Here is a 22,438-nt window from a genome sequence, read left to right as displayed (position 1 = left end):
TGTTTCCACACTGTATCACTCTATGATTCTAATTCATCCAGCACTCATAGTTCGCAAGAGGAAATAACTAATCATTTGGTCAGCTGAATCTAATCAAATGCAGCCAACATGGTTTAATGAAAATCATGTGTGACAAAACTTGACAGGATGTGATAGGGAGTTGATAAGGGAAACCTGTAAATGTAGTAGGATGGAACTGTAAATGCTGGTTTAAACCAAAGATAGATACAATACACTGGAGTAACCTAGCGGCTCAGATAGCATCTCTGGAGAAAAGGAATTTTCTATTTGTTTTCTCCAGCGATGCTGTCTGACCCGCTGAGTTACTCCAGCGTTTAGTGTCTATCTCCTGTAAATGTAGTGTGTATTTTGATCTCCAAAAGACATTTACCACATATGAGGCTGCTGCAAAAAAATTAAGAGCCCAAGATATTGGAGGAAGTGTGCTAACATGGACTGAAAGGTAGCAGTCATATAGAAAAAAAATTAGAATAAATGCATGATAACTGTTGATGGAATATATCTGATAAACAAAATGCTGGGAGCACTCGGGTCAGGCTGCATCTGTAGCCAGAGAAACAGAAATCATGTTTCAAGTCAAAGACCCTTCGTCAGAACTGCGGAGGCGACAAAATAAACCTGTAAAGCTGCACAGGTGGGTGGATGGCTCTGATAGTGTAAAACCAGGTGACCATGGCGATAAGCTGCAAGCAAAGATATCTGGTCAAGGATTGAATAAGAGCGGTTGGGTAAGAAGAAAAATAGACAAAATATCGTAGCAGTTGCAAAATACAGAGCAAGAAGACATGTCTAGGAAGGAACGGCAGAAGCTGGATTAAACCCGAAGATAGACAACGGGACAGGCTGCATCTCTGGAGAGAAGGAATGGGTGATGTTTCAGGTGGAGACGCTTTTCAGACAAGACATGTCTGGCAGATCAGCATGCACATGCCCTCCACTATTGGATATTTAATAAAACGAGCCAACCCTATTATCACAAATGGACAACTGATACTAACAGAGGAATCAAGTCACCCAAGATTATCGAATTTAGTTCAAGCCCAGAGGACTACCATGAGCCCAAATGGAAGATGAGATGCCATTCCTCAAGATTACTTGAGCCTCATTGCAACAGCTCAGGAAGTCACAGAATGAGATACCAAGAAGCTCAGGAGTGCCCCATGGATCGAACACAGGTGCTCTGCAAAAGTAGAAACCCAATGCCTGTTTGGTTTCTCCAATGTAGAGGAGTCCATGTCGTGAGCACAGGGAAAGCAGAGGTGGAAAAGGAGAGATAGTGAGAGAAAGGGAAGAAGGCAGTAGAGAGGGAGGGAGAGAGTGAGAGTTGTGTGTTAGAGAAGGGGAGGGAAGAGGGGAAGTTACTTTCCATTTCACCTCAATCTCTTTGATCATCTCCAAGGCAGGAGAAGTGCTAAGTATTGGCCTTTTACAGTTAAATACAAACTATTTAACTATGCTGGAGTCCATGTCCTTGTTTGCCGCACGTGCAGCCTGCAGCTCCAGCCGTGTCTGGCTGAGCTGCTCCTCCAGCAGTGCCAGTGCAGTCAGTAGCTGCTTCTGTTCATCTGTTAACCTATAATAATAATAATAAATATAATTTTATTCGCCAAGTACATACAAGGAACCTGCCTTGGTGCTTTGCTTGCAAGGATAAAAATATGATATACAGTAGACAATTAAAAAGAACATAATTTAAACACGTGGAAATAAAGTACCAGAGTAAAAAGAGCCTGCAGACTTTTGGCTGTTGAGTAGAGCTACTGCTCATGGCAAAATACTGTTTTTATGTCTGGCTGTGGCCCAGACAAAACTTGTCTTATACAGGACAAAGCAAGCCATCAGAGTGCAGGAGCAGACGCGGCACGGTGGTGCAGCAGTAGAGCTACGGCCTTACAGCGCGAGAGACTTGGGTTCAATACTGACTGCCGGTGTAAGGGTGATCATTGGTCTGCACGGACTCGGTGGGCCGAAGGGCTTGTTTCCACACTGTACCTCTAAACTAAAAACGACGTTGACCTGTTTCACGCAGCAACCGACGAAGCCCTCCCCCCCCCCCCCGCAAGGGTCTTCTGCTGTTTCACTCCAGGCTGGAAACACTCTGTACCTTTCCACAGCAGATTCCATTTCCTTCACCTTCTGCAACAACATCTAAGAATAAAATTATAAAAAAGTTTATTTTCAAGTTCGGAGGCTTTTTAATTCTACTCGCAGCGACTTTTTTTCACAACATAAGGCAAATTTACAAATATGTAAAGCAGAAGTCACTTTTCCATACTTCATATTTCCTAATGACATAGGCAATTTCAGCCCATCAAATCAATGCCAGCTCTCAGAGAATCCCAGTCCTTCACGAATTTTCCTTGAAACTAGTTCCTCACAAACTCCCATCAATTGCCCGCAGAATCCACCATTCAATATAAAGCAAACTTCACTCAACTGTAGCAGCTTAACACCCAGAGGATGGGAAATGCAGGGAATTCTCTGCCCAAGTGGTTACGGAGACCAGTCCTCACAGCACCAGAGGCCCAGGTTCGATTCCGACTATGGGTACTGTCTGTACAGAGTTTGTACGTTCTCCCCTTGACCTGCATGGATTTTCTCCAGGTGCTCCAGCTTCCACCCACACTCCAAAGACGTACAGGTTTGTAGGCTAAATAGCTTAGTAAAATTGTAAATTGTCCCTAATATGTGCACGATGGTGGTAGTGTGTGTGGATCGCTAGTCGGCGCAGACTTTCCATGCTGTATCGCTAAAACAAAATTTAAAAAAGACTAAAAGCGGCCATTTCAGGCAGAATGTGAAGGAAAGCTTGCCATGCTAGGACCAGAGGCCTTAACCTCAGAATAAAAGTACGTTCCTTTAGGAAGGAGATGAGGAGGAATTCCTTTAATCAGAATGTGGTGAATCTGTGGAATTCGCTGCCACAATAGGCTGTGGATCTTTTTAAGGAAAAGGTAGATAGATTATTGGTTAGTATGGGTGTCAGAGGTTATGGAGAGAAGGCAGAGGAATGGGGTTAAGAGGGTGAGATAGATCAGCCATGATTGAATGGCGGAGTAGACTTGATGAGCCGAAAGGCCTAATTCAGCTCCTATCACTTATGAACCATGACTCCCTGTGCCCTCTCTACCCCTTCTCCCACACCAGCACCAGCTCTCTCTCCCCGCACCCACCTTGGTATTGCAACCAACTGCCCGCAGCGCCGGCTCCGTCCGCTCCTCATGCATCTGCTGGATGGCGGCGATGTCAGCCTGGAAGCAAACACACGCAGCGTTACAGTCTCATCAGGGGCACGCACCCACCCCACCTCTGTCCAACACAGAGTGAGAGCCTTTGTAGAGAGAGAAAACCAAATGTGTGCAGATTCGTAGGTTAATTGGCCATTATAAATTGCCTCTTCCATGTCGGCACGTGGAGAATCTGGGGGCGAGGGGATTGAAGACAATATGGAAAGAATAAAGTTCAGTTCAGTTTAGTTTATTGTCACATGTACAGTGAAAATCTTTTGTGGCATGCTATCCAGTCAGCAGAAAGGCAATACATGATTACATGCCATCTCACTCAATGACAACCAGGCAGGTTAAGCAACAGGTTAACTAACAGCTGGATTTCCTTCTGTGTCAATCAAGGCTCTGCTCACCCCGCTACGTACAGACTCTACACATCACGGCCAGGCAGGGGTGGAGGAAGAGGCCAAGCTGCCAGCATCTGACACTCACCTGCACCCTCTCCAGCGACTCGAAGGGCAGCATGTTCCGAAGCTCATCCAGTCTCTGAAGGGTTACCTTGCCCAGCAGCTTGATGATGTGGGCTGGTGTCAGTGGGGGAGGGAGGCGTATGGTTTCAGACGGTCCACCGCCCCAGTCCAGCCAAGCCCGGAAGTCAGCGGTCAGCAGCTCCAGCTCCTTCTCCATTCTCTGCACACGCACCTGCAGGCCATCCTAGGAACAGAGCAAGACAGTCAGCTTGGGCAGTATGGTGGCGCAGTGGTAGCAGGGTGGAAATGTCAAAGACCAGAGGCATAGCTTTACGATGAGAGGGATAAAGTATAAAAGTGATTGATTTTTTATACCAGGTGGATGCCTGGAACAGGCTCTGCCAGGATAGGCGGTGGAGGCAGATACGATAGAGGCATTTTGATAGTCGTATGGACATGCACGGAATGGCGGGATATGGATTGTATGCAGGTAAGCAAGATTAGTCATCTTGGCATCATGTTCCACATTGACATTGGAGGCTGAAAGGCTATTCCCCTGCTGCTCCTTCCTCTCACCCACATTTCCAGCACTCCTCTGCCTTTCATGTCTGCTCACCCATTCCCCCACTGGCCATGGGAAAGCTTTGATCAACATTTCTCCAGTGACCGCCTGAGTCAGATTCAAGTCGTCCCAGCAACAACACTTACGGGCGGCAGGAAGGTCAAATCTCACCTTGGGCGTGAGTGTGTGTGTGTGTGTGTGTGTGTGCGCGACACCTCTCAGATGTGAAACTAAACGCTGCCTTGTCCCTGGGTGGCAGCTCTGGCCAACATCTCCCAACCACAGCCACAAAGCTGCAAGTTTCACTGCTCTTTCTGCCTGGGGATTTTGTGCAGTTTAGTTTAGTTTAGAGATACAGCAAGGAAACAGGCCCTTTAGCCCACCGGGTCCACACCGACCAGCGATCCCCATGCACTAACTGTCCCAGACACGCTAGGGACAATTTTACCAAGCCAATTAACCAACAAAGCTGTATGTCTTTGGAATGTGGGAGGAAACCGAAGATCTCGGAGAAATCCCATGTGGTCTTGAAGAGAATGTACAAACTTCGTACAGTCAGCACCCGTAATCAGCATTGAACCCGGGTCTCTGGTGCTGCAAGCGCTGTAAGGCAGTAGCTCTACCACTATGCCACTGTGCCGTCCTTGATTCCACATTTACTGACCGGAGCAGACATCTATACCATGTGCGGTAACCGTCAAATGACAAAGATTACCCCGAGAATGCTTTAGATCTAAATAAGTATGTTGGCCCATGGATTTTTCTCACGAGGGAGGTGAGCTGGCCACACAGAAGCGGGCAGCTAACGAATGGTGTGCAAACCACACACACGGGCGTGGAGCTCAAAGCTGCACAGCACGGCTAGTGTGGAGAAACCAGCTAGCAAGCTGTCAGAATGCATAGGAGGGAACTACAGATGCTGGTTTAAACCGAAGATAGACACAAAAACTGGAGTAACTCAGCAGGTCAAGTAGCATCTCCGGAGGGAAAGAATAGGTGATGTTTCGGGACGAGATCTTCCAGAAATGTCACCTATTCCTTTTCTCCAGTGAATCAGCCTGACCTGCTGAGTTACTCCAGCATTTAATGTGTAGCAAGTCTGTGCAGTTGTGCACAGTGGTCGGTTCAGTGGTGTTGGGAACCTGGACGACTGCAGTATGGGTCCTTGCTGCTGATCTGGAAGCACAGGGCTCAGGTCTGCAGAATCATACAACACGGAGACAGGCCCTTCCGCCCAACATCGAAGCCGACCAAGTTACCTCACAGTGCCAGAGATTTGGGTTTGACCCAGACCTTGGGTGCTCTCTTGTGTATATTCTCCCTATGACCGTGGGAGTTTCCTCTGGTTGCTCCGGTTTCCTCCCACATCTGAGGGGCGCCAGAGACCTGGGTTCGATCCTGACTGCGGGTGCTGTCTGTACAGAGTTTGTACCTTCTCCCCGTGATCTGCATGGGTTTACTCCAAGATCTTTGGTTTCCTGCCACACTCCAAAGACGTACAGGTTTGTTGGTTAATTGGCTTGGTATAAATGTAACATTGTCCCTGGTGTGTGTCGAGTAGTGTTAATGTACGAGCATCGCTGGTCAGTGCGGACTCGGTGGGCCAAAGGGCCGGCTTCCATGCTCTATCTCTAAACTAAACTGAACCGGCAGCTTTGTACTTCATTCAGAAATCAGTTAGGGCAGGCTGGAGTGGGATTCAGAGGGTAAATTCAAGGAGGTGCACTGCCCCTGCTGTCATTCTTGGGTACTCTCTCTCTCTCTCTCCCAGGGGCGGAAATCGCGATCAAAACAAGGGGGGGCGGGTCACAATTCCTTGGTAGCCACGTGCATGCACGCACACACACACACATGCAAGGCTTCGGCCGTGGGCCATGTGGACGGTAACATTGGGAGCTGACCTGGTTGGTGACCGACTCCGAAGTCCAGCAACAGCAGCTTCATCCACCCCGAATCGTGGGGCTTGAATTGACCCGTTTGCAGGGCCTTTCATTGCCCGGCATGGTTTAAAATCGGCCTGTGGGGGCTTCAACATCGGGAGCCTCAATCGCCTTGATGCAGCAGATTGATTTTAAGCCGAGCCGGGCGATGAAAGGCCCAACGAATCGGCCAATTCAGCCCTGAGAAAACGTCTGATACCCGCTTGAATCTTTCAAAAGCTACAATGTGATAAATAACACTTAAACAAATAAAACTGAAGCAAATAAAGGCAAACAGAACCGACCTTGGAGGGGGAAAGAGAGATAGATATGGGAAAAAAATACTAAATAACGTGTTACCTGAATGAAGGACCTACTTGCAAGCGAGCCAGGAAACCCGTTTGAACCGTTTAAATCTTTCCCATCCACCAATACATCCAATTAGTTCAAATGGTAACTGTACCCGCATCAGACAGCTTTAAGAAATTCCCCGTGAATACCTTCAGTAATACTTGAAGGTCAAAACACAATTGGTAACACATCGTGTTAATACGATGTTATTAGAGACAATTAACAATCGCTTAACAATGACATCCCCACTGTCTCGTGGAAAGCAGAGATTTTATTAGATTTTTTTAAACCGAATTTCAAAATCCAAATTACAAAACATGGGGGTGGGTGATTGCCCCCCACCTCTCAAAACATGGGGGCTGTGCCCCCCACCCCCACGGGATTTCCTCCCATGCTTTCTCCCACCCTTCCCTTTCAGATCTGCGAAGCACGTGCCACTAGCTGCACTAGTGCTGCAGCCAATTCACATGCCATTCCCACTGCAAGCATCAGCTGCATCAGGAGGACAGGCTTGCAGTGTAAGTGAACGTGCAACTAGACAAAAGCACAGTGAGAAGCCGGGAGGGATGGCTGATTGAAGCCCATGCACAACAAGGAGGGAGGGTCAGCCAAATGTATTTGGTTTTGTGATTGGCAAGAGGGATGGTCTATTTTACTTCGGAGTCACGTGAGTGATTCCGTGAAGAACCCGCTCAGCACGCATGCGCGACATTACGCCAGCAGTGCAACACGCAGCTACAGCAGGAGTCAGGCGCTCCCGCTGCAATTTAAAAAACGGACCGTCAGGTAAGTGAACTGTGGTCGGCTTTACTTACCAAAGAAGAGCCGTCTGATTTCTCTTTCAGAAATGAGTACACCAAAGACAAGACTCTCAAAGAAATCTGTCCCCCGTTCGACTCCACCAGAGGAGCGCTCCATCAGGGGGGGCAGCAACAGGCGGTAGGAGCGCTAACCGAGCGCTCCGTTATCCCCGACACCGTGCCGAGCCCAGCTCCGCTAGCGCCTGAGCAGCGGGCTGGAGGGAAAGCTAGCAGAAAGAGCGTCCGGCCGGTGGCCGACACGTCGGACGGGGACGTCTCTCCACCCAGGCGCGGGAGAGACAGCCGCCTGAGCCGCTTGGAGCGGCTCTTGGAGCAGGTGCTCCAGCGAGGTGCGACCCAGGAGGGGCGCTCTCGCAGAGGGAGGTCAGGCACTCCCTCCACAGTGCCTTGTGCACTGTCCATTGCTTCCTCCTTTCCAGAGGATAGCTTTGGTGACCAGGACTGGGCTGGCTGAAGATCTTGGGAGTATGCAAGGGGTGCAGGAACAGGAAGAGCTGCTTGGTGTAGTGGCAACCCCACGTGCAGGAAGACCGTTAGAAGCCAAACTAGCGGCCAGCATCAACCACCTCTCCAACAGGGCTCTACAGGAGCAGGTGGTCAATGATGCTTTGGAAACTTATACAGCGCCGGAGAACTGTGAGTCCCTCAAAGTGCCGGCTGTAAACAGCCAAATCTGGGGGCACGTTGGGCCAAACATCCGACACCACGAGCTAAAACTGCAGCGGATCCTCAGGCTCCTGACGTCGGCCATCACTTAGTTTGCTCGTTCCGTGGACAACACCGAGATGACCACCACTCAACAGGATACTCTCGCGCTGTTGTGTAATACGCAATTTGAGATCAACAACCTGCGTAAAGAAATCATAAAACCTGCCATCAATCCTAAATTTGCGGGGTTGTGCAAAACCCCAGCCTCTGAGCTAGACATACTGCTCTTTGGTAATGACCTACCTAAGCGAATGAAGGATATGGCCGAGGCCTCAAAAACTCACGATCTCATGAAGGCAGGGCACGGGACGAGCAAACCTAGAGCACTAAACACCAAGTGGCAGCACCCCGTCGCGTCCACCAGTCGACGTCCACCATATAGGACTGGTGAAAGCTCGGGGTCCGCATTTTATCACCGTAAGTCTTTTTTAGACCAGGGCCCAGAGCGGACCCCATGGAAAATGCGCCACCCCCCAACATCAACGCCACATCAGACAACACGCAAGCCTCGTGGGACCGGCGGGAACCAGAGGAAATACCCATAACCATGGAGGTAGGTGGGTCTGGTTCCTACCAGCATATAGAAAGAAGGGGCTTAATACTAACAGGAGGGAGATTACACCAGTTTAAAGCAGCATGGGAGTCTATCACGAGTGATCAGTATATACTCAATGGCATTAGTGGATACAAAATACAATTCATAACAGGTAAATTGCCACCAGTTCAACATTTACCCCAAAGGGTATTTTCCCTCAGTGAGAGAAAAACGAGAGGGACAAGTTGAACTGATGAGACTAATTACAAAGGGTATCATTGAAAACACAAAACATGAACCCTTGGAATTTGTATCAAATATATTCACTAAAACCAAAAATGATGGTGGATGTCATATCATCATTGACTTAACATCACTAAATATGTTTGTTAAGTATATACATTTCAAATTGGAAATGTTTGTTACTGCCAAACAATTAATTTCCAAAGGATACTACATGGCAAGCATTGATCTTAAAGATGCTTACTATTCAGTACCTATTCACAAGGATCATCGCAGATACCTGAAGTTTACCTGGATGGGGCAATTATGGTAGTTTACAGCGTTACCCATGGTTTAACATCAGCCCCAAGATTATTCACCAAGATACTAAAACCAGCCTTGGCAATATTAAGATGACAAAAACATATTGTCATGGCATATCTTGATGATATCTTAATAGTAGGCAAAATCATGGAATTGACTATGTCAGCTGTATCAGCTACCAAACAGTTGTTCGAAACCTTGGGATTTGTCTTACATCCAGATAAATCTAAGTTGAAGCCATCCACAACTATGGACTACTTTATGTATCTTTATGTTCCTGTTCGGTTGAAAGGAAACAGTAAAAATTGGAAAGAGCCCTGGTTTTCAAGGGAAATTGGACATCTTGTTCGGAAAAAGAGGCAGATCTACAATAATTATACGCAGCATGAAGTAAATGAGGTGCTTGTGGAGTATAAGGAATGTAAAAAGAATCTTAAGAGATAAATTAGAAAAGCTAAAAGAAGATATGAGGTTGCTTTGGCAAGTAAGGTGAAAGTAAATCCAAAGGGTTTCTACAGCTATATTAATAGCAAAAGGATAACGAGGGATAAAATTGGTCCATTGGAGAAACAGAGTGGGCAGCTATCTGCAGAGCCAAAAGAGATGGGGGAGATATTGAACAATTTATTTTCTTCGGTATTCACCAAGGAGAAGGATATTGAATTATGTGAGGTAAGGGAAACGAGTAGAGTAGTTATGGATACTATGAGTTTCAAAGTAAAAGAAGTACTGACACTTTTGAAAAATATAAAAGTGGATAAGTCTCCAGGTCCTGACAGGATATTCCCTCGGACATTGAGGGAAGTTAGTGTAGAAATAGGCGGGGCTATGACAGAAATATTTCAAATGTCATTAGAAACGGGAATAGTCCCCGAGGATTGGCGTACTGCGCATGTTGTTCCATTGTTTAAAAAGGGTTCTAAGAGTAAACCTAGCAATTATAGACCTGTTAGTTTGACTTCAGTGGTGGGCAAATTAATGGAAAAGATACTTAGAGATAATGTATATAAGCATCTGGATAAACAGGGTCTGATTAGGAACAGTCAACATGGATTTGTGCCTGGAAGGTCATGTTTGACTAATCTTCTTGAATTTTTTGAAGAGGTTACTAGGGAAATTGACGAGGGTAAAGCAGTGGATGTTGTCTATATGGACTTTAGTAAGGCCTTTGACAAGGTTCCTCATGGAAGGTTGGTTAAGAAGGTTAAACTGTTGGGTATAAATGCAGGAATAGCAAGATGGATTCAGCAGTGGCTGAATGGGAGAAGCCAGAGGGTAATGGTGGATGGCTGTTTGTCGGGTTGGAGGCAGGTGACTAGTGGGGTGCCTCAGGGATCTGTGTTGGGTCCTTTGTTGTTTGTCATGTACATCAATGATCTGGATGAAGGGGTGGTAAATTGGATTAGTAAGTATGCAGATGATACCAAGATAGGGGGTGTTGTGGATAATGAAGAGGATTTCCAAAGTCTACAGAGTGATTTAGGCCATTTGGAAAAATGGGCTGAAAGATGGCAGATGGAGTTTAATGCTGATAAATGTGAGGTGTTACACCTTGGCAGGACAAATCAAAATAGGACGTACATGATAAATGGTAGGGAATTGAATAATACAGTTGAACAGAGGGATCTGGGAATAACCGTGCATAGTTCCTTGAAGGTGGAATCTCATATAGATAGGGTGGTAAAGAAAGCTTTTGGTATGCTAGCCTTTATAAATCAGAGCATTGAGTATAGAAGCTGGGATGTAATGTTAAAATTGTACAAGGCATTGGTGTGACCAAATCTGGAGTATGGTGTACAATTTTGGTCGCCCAATTATAGGAAGGATGTCAACAAAATAGAGAGAGTACAGAGGAGATTTACTAGAATGTTGCCTGGGTTTCAACAACTAAGTTACAGAGATAGGTTGAATAAGTTAGGTCTTTATTCTCTGGAGCGCAGAAGGTTAAGGGGGGACTTGATAGAGGTCTTTAAAATGATGAGAGGGATAGACAGAGTTGATGTGATCAAGCTTTTCCCTTTGAGAATAGGGAAGATTCAAACAAGAGGACATGGCTTCAGAATTAAGGGACAGAAGTTTAGGGGTAACATGAGGGGGAACTTCTTTACTCAGAGAGTGGTAGCGGTGTGGAATGAGCTTCCAGTGGAAGTGGTGGCGGCAGGTTCGTTGGTATCATTTAAGAATAAATTGGATAGGCATATGGATGAGAAGGGAATGGAGGGTTATGGTATGAGTGCAGGCAGGTGGGACTAAGGGAAAAAATTGTTCGGCGCGGACTTGTAGGGCCGAGATGGCCTGTTTCCGTGCTGTAATTGTTATATAACCATATAACCATATATAACCATATAACAATTACAGCACGGAAACAGGCCATCTCGACCCTTCTAGTCCGTGCCGAACACATAATCTCCCCTAGTCCCATATACCTGCGCTCAGACCATAACCCTCCATTCCTTTCCCATCCATATAACTATCCAGTTATATATGGTTATATGGTTACTTGGGCTTCACAATTAATTCAGTCCATATGACTGTAACTTTGCCAAGAGACAAAACAGTTGCATTGGCACAATCATGCAACAATCTAATGGTCAACAAACGACTAACTATTCGACAAGTAGCAAGAGTAATTGGGAAAATGGTAGCAGCATTTCCGGCTACGCAATTCGGACCTTTGCACTACCAAAACTTACAAAGAGCAAAGGTACAGGCACTAAAACGACATGCAGGTCATTATGATCGTGTCATGAAGTTACCCACTGAAGCAATATCAGAACTACAGTGGTGGGCAGAAAACGTTTAGCATAGTTACAGCCCTATTATCATCACTAACTGTACGCTAGTTATCCAAACAGATGCCAGTGCTCAAGGCTGGGGAGCAACTAAAGCCATATCCAGCACAGGTGGTAGATGGACTAACCCTGACTCGTCATTACTACTTACACTGGGCATAAATTATCTAGAGATGTTGGTTGCCTTCTATGGTTTAAAAGCATATGCATCAAATATGCATCATTTGCATGTTCGGTTACAAATAGATAATACTACGGTGGTGGCCTACATTAACCATATGGGCGGCATAAAATCGTTATCATGCAACAAGTTGGTTAACACAATTTGGCAATGGTGTGTCGAAAGACATATTTGGCTATCAGCAACTTACCTACCAGGTAAGCTAAATACAGTGGCAGACACCAGGTCACGTAAATTTAATGACAACATCGAATGGATGTTAAACCCCAAAATATTTGCAAAAATTGTCAAGCAATATGGCACGCCAGATATCGATTTATTTGCATCAAGGCTAAATCAGCAGGTACCTATGTATGTCGTCTGGGAACCAGACCCTGAGGCAGCAGCGGTAGATGCGTTCGCGCTGGATTGGGGACATTTCTTCCTCTATGCATTTCCTCCCTTCTGCCTCATTAGTCGGGTACTATGCAAAATACAAATGGACTCTGCTTCAGGTATTTTGATAAGTACCCGACTGTCCTACATGGTTCCCAATGCTCCATGACATGGTTGTTGGAACTCCGATGACATTTCCCAGTGACCCAGAATTATTACAACACCCAGTGTCTGGCATAAGCCACCCATGCCATGAAAAAATCTAACTCCTGGGTTGCAGATTCTGGACAGACCATTGCTGGGACTGGGATTATCAGAACAAACTGTCAACACCATGTCAGCATCCCTCCGAACATCCACTAAAAAACAGTACTTGACCAATATCAGAAAATGGGAAAAGTACTGCCTGGATACAGGGACCACCTACACAACTGCATCAGTCACCAACGTACTGGAATTCCTGGCCAAACTTCACTACGAAGAAGGACTCAGCTACAGTGCCATCAACACAGCGAGAAGTGCCCTGTCTGCTTACTTAACACTAGCACCAGGACAACAGGCCTTGGGATCTCACCCGCTGGTGGTAAAATTAATGAAAGGCATTTACAATACCAATCCCCCTAAACCAAGGTACACCCATATATGGGATGTCAGTGAGGTCCTGACTTACCTCAGGGGATGGCCACCAGCCAGATCCCTCAGCCTGGAACAATTGACACTCAAAACGCTCATGTTAATGCCACTTGTATCCGCACAGTAGGTCCAGTGTCTACATCGGTTATGACTGGACCACATGATTACAGCTCCAGACCAGATCTCGTTTATGATCCAGGGATTGATCAAACAGAGCAGGCCAGGAACGCCTAGTCCAGACGTGATATTCCGGGCTTACCCACCAGAACCACGGTTATGTGTCATGACCCACCTACTATCTTATATAGACACAACTAACAATATTCGAGGGAGTGAAAACGCCTTGTGGGTCAGTCATAAAAAACCTCATGGTCGGGTGACGAGCCAAACCATTTTGAGATGGCTCAAGCAGGTGCTAAAAGCTGCCGGGATTGACACTAACTTGTATAAATCTCACTCCACCAGGGCAGCATCCACATCAACGGCGGAAATAATGGACCACATCCTGGCTACAGCAGGATGGGCAAGGGGAACCACGTTCAGGACTTTTTATCACAAGCCGTTGGCAAAACCTGTGTTATATGCAGAAACAATTTTACAGTCTGCAAATATTTAATTTAAGCCCGGGGGAGCAATTTTCTTTTTGTTGTTATTGTTAATAAATACCGTTTTTGTTTTTCATAAAACAGATTCATTGGTTGATTACGATAACACACTTCCTCCCTCAAAGACTTCCGCAGTGATGTAGTAATAACTGTTACACAGTTTGAAATCACAGAGCTTTGAAATCTTCACGGAATCACTCACGTGACTCCGAAGTAAAATAGTAAGATTAAACGAGAACTTACCAGTTTGAAGTTTGATCTGTATTTTATGAGGAGTTACGATGAGGGATTACGTGCCCTCCGCTCCCACCCTCAATAATATGGGTCAAATTCACAAACTGATGTCTCCTTGTCTTTACTATGTTTACTTCAATAACTGTATCTGTGATTCCACACCGCTGCTTTGAAGTATGGCGCGCATGCGTGCTGAGTGGGTTTTTCACGTAATCCCTCATCGTAACTCCTCATAAAATACAGATCAAACTTCAAACAGGTAAGTTCTCGTTTTATCTTACTATTATAGTGTATTGGCAGGGAGGACAGCCAATTCTGATAGGATGGCCGATTAAGTCAGACTTGGCCACGGAAGGACGATGAACAACTTCTAATCAACTAAAACCCACACATGGAATTTTAAATATGCATTAGAAGCTCCTACTACTGTGGAAGAGTTTCAGTGAATGCCAAAATCCACCAGGTAGTCACTGGTTTCTGACACTGAAAAGACAATTGGTCAGAAATATTGACCAAGGGTTTAGAGGACTGTGGGCCACATGAGCCCAGTTTGCCAACTTGCTTGGCAAGGCCATAAGTGATAGGAGCAGAATTAAGCCATTCGGCCCATCTACTCCGCCATTCAATCATGGCTGATCTATCTCTCCCTCCTAACCCCATTCTCCTGCCTTCTCCCCATAACCCCAGACACCCGGACTGCTCACGGGCAGCCATGACCTGCGGAGGCGGAAGGCTCCAGGAGGAAGAGCGAGAGTGCACGAGGATGGGACGGTCAGGGGCTCACCTGAGTGCTTTCCAGCGCGCCCAGCTTCTCAGGACGAGACCAGATACCTCTGGATGACATCAAGAGGCCAACACACCTGCAGAGGCAGAAAGGTTGCACTGAAGCAAGTAACATTCAAGGTTTGCAGTCGCCTCAGTCCGTTCACTGCGCTCAGTCTGCCTGGACCTACCTGATCTCCCGGTTGACAAACACTTTAATTCCCTTTCCCATTCCCACACTTAACCTTTATGTCCTCAGAGTGAGGCCAAACACAAATTGGAGGAACATCTCATATGTTGCTTGGGCAACCAAAATCCCAATGGTATGAATATTAATTTCTATAAGTTGATGTAAACCTTGCATTCCCTCTCTCTCCATCCCTCCCCCACCCAAGTTATACCAGCTTCAAAGTCAACTTGATGAGTCATTGTCTGTAGTCTTTCTCACCCAACAAACAGCTAACTTTCTTTTATCATTGTTACTTTTTTGCATATCTTTCTTTCATTTGTTCTACATCTCTCTCCATCACTGCCTCTATCTCTCATTTCCCTTTCCCCTGACTCTCAGTCTGAAGAAGAGTCTCGACCCAAAACGTCATCTATTTCTTTTCTCCAGAGTTGCTGTCTGACCCGCTGAGTTACTCCAGCATTTTGTGTCTATCTACAGTGTAAACCAGCATCTGCAGTTCCTTCCCACACATTAACCTTTGCTTTTTACCACAAATCAAATTTTGGTTCCAATGGACCACTCACTTTTTAACCAACCTGCCAAATGGGGCCTTACCAAAAACCTCACTGAAACCCATAGTCTCCATGAAACATGCTGGCCTTATCAATTCTTTGTCACCAACTCAAACAATGTAACCATCAGTCAGACAGAGCCTTCCTGCAAGAACTCCATCCTGACGACCTCTCCTTAACTCAACTTTTAGACAATAGACAATAGGTGCAGGAGTAGCCCATTCGAGCCAGCACCGCCATTCAATATGATTATGGCTGAACATCCACAATTAGTACCCTATTCCTGCCTTCTCACCATATCCACTGACTCCGCTGCTCTATCTAACTCTCTTGAAAGCATCCAGATAATTGGCATCCACTAGCAAGAATGTCCTTCCTCAAATTTGGAGACCAAAACTGCACACAATACTCCAGGTGTGGTCTAACTAGGGCCCCATGCAGAAGGAACTCTTTGCTCCTATACCCAACTCCTCTTGTTATGAAGGCCAACATGCCATTAGCTTTCTTCACTGCCTGCCGTACCTGCATGCTTACTCTCAGTTCTAAAAAACATTCACCTCTAAATGAATTTTATACCATTTAGAATCTATTCCAATAATTTGTCCTCCACAGGTTAAGCAAACTGGCCTGTAATTATTTGGGCTCTCCCATGCTCCCTTTTTAAACAACCGTATGTTAGTAATCTAATCCTCCTGTATTACTCCTGCAGTGAGGAAGATTCAAAATATCACGGTCAGAGCATCTATAATTTCTTCCCTGGCTCCCTTCAACATCCTGGGATACATTTCATCCGAGCCTGGTGAGTTACCCATTGACTAAAATGACCGACCCTTGATGCCTCCCCTTATTCTCTGCACATCCCACACAATATTTCACATTTGTTTACTGTAACAATATTATCCCCCTCGTATGAATAGCTACAACTAATCACGATTCACCTCCGGGGAATTAAAATCCAATAACATTGTCCTTGCACATTTACACTTGCTGGAACTTTGCTTATGAACTTGTTCTCTCTCACACCCTATTTGGGGTCAACAGTGCACTCACAAGTCAGCAATTGCCCATTTTCATCTTACATTTGACATTGACGACTTTCTAACATATCATCCTGTCTGAAGATAGTCGCAAATGCTGAAATAAGCTCAGCGGGACAGGCAGCATCTCTAGAGAGAAGGAATGGGTGACGTTTCAGGTCAAGACCCTTCTTCGATTTAAACCAGCAGCTGCAGTTCCTTCCTACACATATCATCGCTTTCACAGTTTACAGCATTTCATTAACTAGTAATGTCATCCCTCAGTCTCCCTTCTCCATAATGAGCAGCTCAGAACAAAATCAGAGTGAAAGCAAATCATTCTCCAACATAGAACAGCACAGGAACAGGACCTTCGGCCCAATGTCTGTGTCGAACATGATGCCAAGTTAAACTACTCTCCACCTGCATATGATCCATTTCCCACCATTCCCTGCATATCCATGTGCCTATCTAAAATCTAAAACATTCTTAAACATCAACTATCGTATCTGCTTCCACCATTACCCCGGGAAGCACGTTCCAGACACCCATCACTCTTAAAAACCAACTTTGGGGCCATATCTATCTATCTATCTATTACTATATAAAACTCTCGCCCCATCCGTCCGACATCCGTCCGGCTGCCTTTCTGCCTTTCGATTCGTTCCCGCCGTGCGATGTCACAATGCCCGATGCTCGCAGACGTCCAATCGCGATGCCCGACGCTCGCAGACGTCCAATCAGAATGGATCCATTTACATGTACGGCTTCCGACCGCATTTCTTCCATTGATTCCCTGCAACTCCGAAACCGGACGCAGAATCGCCGACATCTTTTCCATTTCGGTAGAGATTTCACTTTTCTTTCTAAGTATCCGCTCCTCATTACATTTCGTCGTGTTAAAGTACACGTTTTTAATCAAATCCTTCCCCCCCCCCCCCCAATATTTCAAAAATAAACTGGCTTCTCACCCACAGAAGCTGCACCAGCCCCAGCCCCTGCTGAACGTTCCATCGTGTGATGTCACAATGCCCGATGTTCACATATGTCCAATCGGAATGGATTCATTTACATATGCCTATGCAGGAGCCCCAGCCAATGGTGAACGTTCCATCGTGTGATGTCACAATGCCCAATGTTCAAATACATTGTTGCCATAGAGGGAGTACAGAGAAGATTCACCAGACTGATTCTTGGGATGTCAGGACTTTCATATGAACAAATACTGGATAGACTCGGCTTGTACATGCTAGAATTTAGAAGATTGAGGGGGTATCTTATAGAAACGTACACAATTCTTAAGGGGTTGGACAGGCTAGATGCAGGAAGATTGTTCCAGATGTTGGGGAAGTCCAGAACAAGGGGTCACAGTTTAAGGATAAGGGGTAAATCTTTTAGGACCGAGATGAGAAAAACATTTTTCACACAGAGAGTGGTGAATCTCTGGAATTCACTGGCACAGAAGGTAGTTGATGCCTGTTCATTGGCTGTATTTAAGAGGGAGTTAGATGTGACCCTTGTGGCTAAAGGGATCAGGGGGTATGGAGAGAAGGCAGGTACAGGTTACTGAGTTGGATGATCAGCCACGATCATATTGAATGGTGGTGCAGGCTCGAAGGGCCGAATGGCCTACTCCTGCAATTAATTTCAATGGTTCTATGTTTCCCTCTCCTCACCCCTCTCCCCCACCCCCTTCCCTCTCTACCACCACCCCCTTACCCCTACCCCTCTGTCCCTCTTTCACCACTCCCCCTACCCCTCCCTTCCCACTCATCCATTTCAATCCCCTTACCCCACGCCTCTCCCACCCCCACCCCTCTCTCTTCCGCTCCCTTCCCCTCTCTCCCCACCCCTTCCCCTACCCCTCTGTCCCTCTTCCACCACTCCCCCGTCTCTCTTCCACCACTCCCGCAACCCCGTTACCCCTCCCTCCCTCACCACTCTACCACTTCTCTCCCCCTTCTCTCCTCCCCCTCTCCCTCTCCTCACCCTTCTCCCTCCCCACTCTCCCCCACCCCCTTCCCTCTCTATCCCACCCCCTTCCCTCTCCCCCCCACCCCTTCCCCCTATCCCTCTGTCCCTCTTCCATCATTCCCCCTACTCCTCTCCTCCTCCCTCCCCACTCTTCCACTTCTCTCCCCCTTCTCCTCCACTCTCCTTCCCCACTCTTTCCCCTCTCTCCCCCAGCCCTCACCCCCTCCCTCCCTCCTCCCCTACCTCCCCTTCCTCCCCCTCCCCCACATCTCTCTCCCCATCCCCCTCTCTCACCCCCTACCCCGCTCTCCTTTCCCTCCCAAATCTGTCCCGTTTCCTCCACCTCCTCTCCCCTCCCTCCCCTCCCTCCCCTCCCTCCCCTCTTCACATCCCCCCTCCCCCCACCTGTGTGTTTGGGGGTTGGTTAATGTGAGTTTGATGCCGCAGCCCCCCCTCCCCCCCCCCGCAAAACGCCGTTGGGGAAACAGACCCAACAGGTCTGCACTTGGTCTAGTCTCCTTTAAACGTCGCCACTCTCACCTGAAAGTTATGCCCTCTAGCCTTTGACATTTCCCCTCGATGGAATCCTTGCTTCAAGTGGAGCCACACTCCTCCATTGGATTTTCCAGCCTTTCTTTCCTCTTCCTCCCAAACATTCACTAACTTCAAGCCCTCGTTCCCTGTTCTGCCCATCTTCCCCCCAAATCTTGGCTCAAATTTCCTTCCATACCAAACCATATCAACCCGTCCAAACGTCATTAACAAACCCATCGAGGAGATTGATCCCAGCCTCGAGGTGTCACCTGCCCTCAGAACCAGTGCCAATGCCCGAGGAATATACAGCCCTGCCTCCTACACCATCACTCCCCTACTCATCACCCACACTCCCTTCCCACATCTCCACTCACTGTACCAGCTACTGGGAGCAATCTGGAGATTAGCATCTTTGCATGCGGTAGAACAGCGAGATTATCAAATACAAGCACCCTGATAATAGAATGGAAAGACAGAGATGTAACGCTGAGGCTTTATAAGACCACATTTGAAGTATTGTGAGCGGTTTTGGGCTCCACATCTGAAGAAGGATATGCTGGTGTTGGAGAGAGTCCAGAGGAGGTTTACGAGAATGATCCCAGGAATGAGTGGGTTGACGTGTGATGAGCATTTGTAGGCACTGGGCCTGTACAATATAACACAACCTCAATTCAGCTGCTTGGACCTCACTCTCTAATTCCAATAAGAACCTAGGGCTCGCAGTTTACACTATAAACTGGCCAGCGTTGTTCTGTCAAATACAGCCCAGGGCACACCTCAATCCTTCCCTCCACCTTTAATCCTTTACTCTCAACTTGACTGTTTCTCCTCATGCTTTGCCTCAACTGCTCGAACCCTCTGTGCAGATTTTGTCTTCATATTGTCCTGCAGACATCAATGATCGATGAAGAAATGGAGCAGGTCCTTACCCATAATGCCAGCAACACCAGCAGCATCGACTTCTTCACGTGAGGGACACAGCTGGAGGGGAAACACACACACGTCAGCCGGCTATTGAACCCAACCCCGTCTCAAGCAAGATGGACACAAAAAGCTGCCGTAACTCAGTGGGTCGGGCAGCATCTCTGGAGTCTGATGATGTCACCCATTCCTTCTCTCCAGAGATGCCGCCCGAACCGCTGAGTTTCTCTAGCTTCTTGTGTCTATCTTCAGTTTAAAACAGCATCTCCAGTTCCTTCCCACACACACGTTACAAGCAAATTGAATGCTCCCATCAAACAGACAGAATCAGGTCAATGATTATGGTCAAGAGATGGACAGACCCCTCCATGGACCCACGTTGCTGACAGACCTTCACTCCACACACCCAAAGCTCAGAGCCATGGTGACACTGATGCAAAGATTAGTCAACCTAGGGTACAGGATCAGAGGGTGTATCTGGGGTAGAGTGTGGGCAAGCTATCTTGTAGTCCAAGGCTCAGAGAGTCGAATGGCCTCCTTCTGCACATATTTTTCTATGTTTATTTCTGTTTCTAGTGGGTTTATCTGGGGTAGTACAAGTAGGTTGGCCTGTGGTGCGTTTACCTGGGGTACAATAAATGGGTTATCATTTTTTAAGTTTAGTTTAAAAGCACAGCACAGAAACAAGCCCTTCGGCCCACTGAATCCGCACTGACCAACTATTCCTGCCCACTGACACTACCTTATACAGACTAGAGTCATAGAGTGATACAGTTTGGAAACAGGCCCTTCGGCCCAACTTGCCCACACCGACCAACAATGTCCCAGCTACACTAGTCCCACTTGCCTGCGCTTAGTCCATATTCCTCCAAACCTGTCGTATTTATGTACCTATCTAACTGTTTGTTAAAATGATGGGGTAGTCTCAACCTTAACTACCTCCTCTGGCAACTTGTTGCATACACCCAACACCTTTTGTGTGAAAACGTTACCTTTCGGATTCCTATTAAATCTTTTCCCTTTCACCTTGAACATATGTCCTCTGGTCCTCGATTCCCCTACTCTGGGCAAGAAACTGTGCGTCTACCCGATCTATTCCTCTCATGATTTTGTATACCTTTGTGAGACACGACCTCCCACGCTCAAAACCATGCTGACTATCCCAAATCAACCCTTGCCCATTCAAATGTCTGTATAACCTATCCCTCAGAATACTCTCTAGTAACTTTCCAGCTACAGATGTTATGCACACCGGCCAAGAGTTACCAGCATTTTTCCTGCAGCCCTTCTTGAAAAGAGGCACAATATTTGCCACTCTCCAGTCTTCCAGTACCCCTCCAGTATTTAAGGACGACTCGTCAATTTCAACCAGGGTTCCCGCAATATATCTGATCAGGTCCCGGTGATTTGTCTACCTTCAAACACGACAGTACCTTCAGTACTTCCTCGACGGTAACACTGACTGCCCGCAAGACACTTCCATTGACGGCTCCAAGTTCCTCTGTCCTACAGTCCTAGTGGAGCTGGTCCTTACCATCAACAACTTTTCCTTTGACTCCTCCCATTTCTTCCAAATCCAAGGCGTAGTTATGGGCACGCGCATGGGCCCCAGATATGCCTGCCTCTTTGTAGGGTGCGTCAAACATTTCTTGTTCAAGGCGTACCGTGGTCCCATCCCCAAACTCTACCTCCGCTACATTGACGAGTGCATTGGTGCTACCTCCTTCACCCATACAGAACTTACTGACTTCATCGATTTCACCACTAACTTCCATCCGGCACTCAATTTCACCTGGACCATTTCCGACATCTCCCTACCGATTCTAGACCTCACTATCTCCATCGCAGGTAACAGACTACTGACCAACATCTACTACAAACCCACTGACTTCCATGGCTATCTGGACTACACTTCTTCCCACCCTGCTTCCTGTAAGGACTCTATCCCCTACTCACAATTCCTCTGATTACGCCGCATCTGCACCCGGGATGAGGTGTTCCAAACAAAGGCATCTGAGATGTTCTCATTCTTTAGGGAATGGCGGTTCCCCTCTTTGACTGTAGATGAGGCTCTCACCAGTGTCTCCTCTATATCCCGTAGCTCCGCTCTCAATCCCCATCCCCCCTCTTGTAACAAGGGCAGAGTCCCTTCCACACTACCAGCCGTCACATACAACAGATAATCCTTCGACATTTTCGCCACCTCCAACGGGATCCCACAACTGGCCACATCTTCTCATCTCCTCCCCTTTCTTTTTTTGAAAATATTTTTTATTGGAGATAGGTACATAACCAAATTACATCATTACAGTCTTACATTTTTAAATTGATAATATTGTCAATTATTATTACATTGTCTCCAATACTTTTTGCCTTTTTTTTTTATTTTTTAAACTAGATAGAACTAAAGAGATAGATGAAGTAAAGAAAGAAAAGAAAGAGAAGAAAAACAAAAAAAAAAAAACAAAAAGAAAAAAGGTAGTTAAAGAAGAATGGAAAAATTTATTAAA

The 22,438-nt window shown here is 46.6% G+C and overlaps 1 protein-coding gene across 1 annotated transcript in view; it reads right to left on the bottom strand.

The window, feature by feature from the left end:
• Window positions 1–1,464: 1,464 nt before the first annotated feature.
• The window catches only part of LOC116975799, a 34,481-nt gene continuing 13,507 nt past the window's right edge, over window positions 1,465–22,438 (bottom strand). Inside the window, exons 4-7 of the mRNA XM_033025020.1 lie at window positions 3,741–3,962; window positions 3,195–3,272; window positions 2,126–2,169; window positions 1,465–1,594 (exon numbers count right to left, since the gene is read on the bottom strand). Coding sequence (XP_032880911.1) covers window positions 1,465–1,594; window positions 2,126–2,169; window positions 3,195–3,272; window positions 3,741–3,962 — 474 coding nt within the window. The remainder of the gene's footprint in view (window positions 1,595–2,125; window positions 2,170–3,194; window positions 3,273–3,740; window positions 3,963–22,438) is intronic.

Source organism: Amblyraja radiata, chromosome 8 (assembly GCF_010909765.2).
Source record: "Amblyraja radiata isolate CabotCenter1 chromosome 8, sAmbRad1.1.pri, whole genome shotgun sequence".
NCBI classification, from domain to species: domain Eukaryota; kingdom Metazoa; phylum Chordata; class Chondrichthyes; order Rajiformes; family Rajidae; genus Amblyraja; species Amblyraja radiata.
This window is presented reverse-complemented; position numbering and strand designations above follow the sequence as displayed.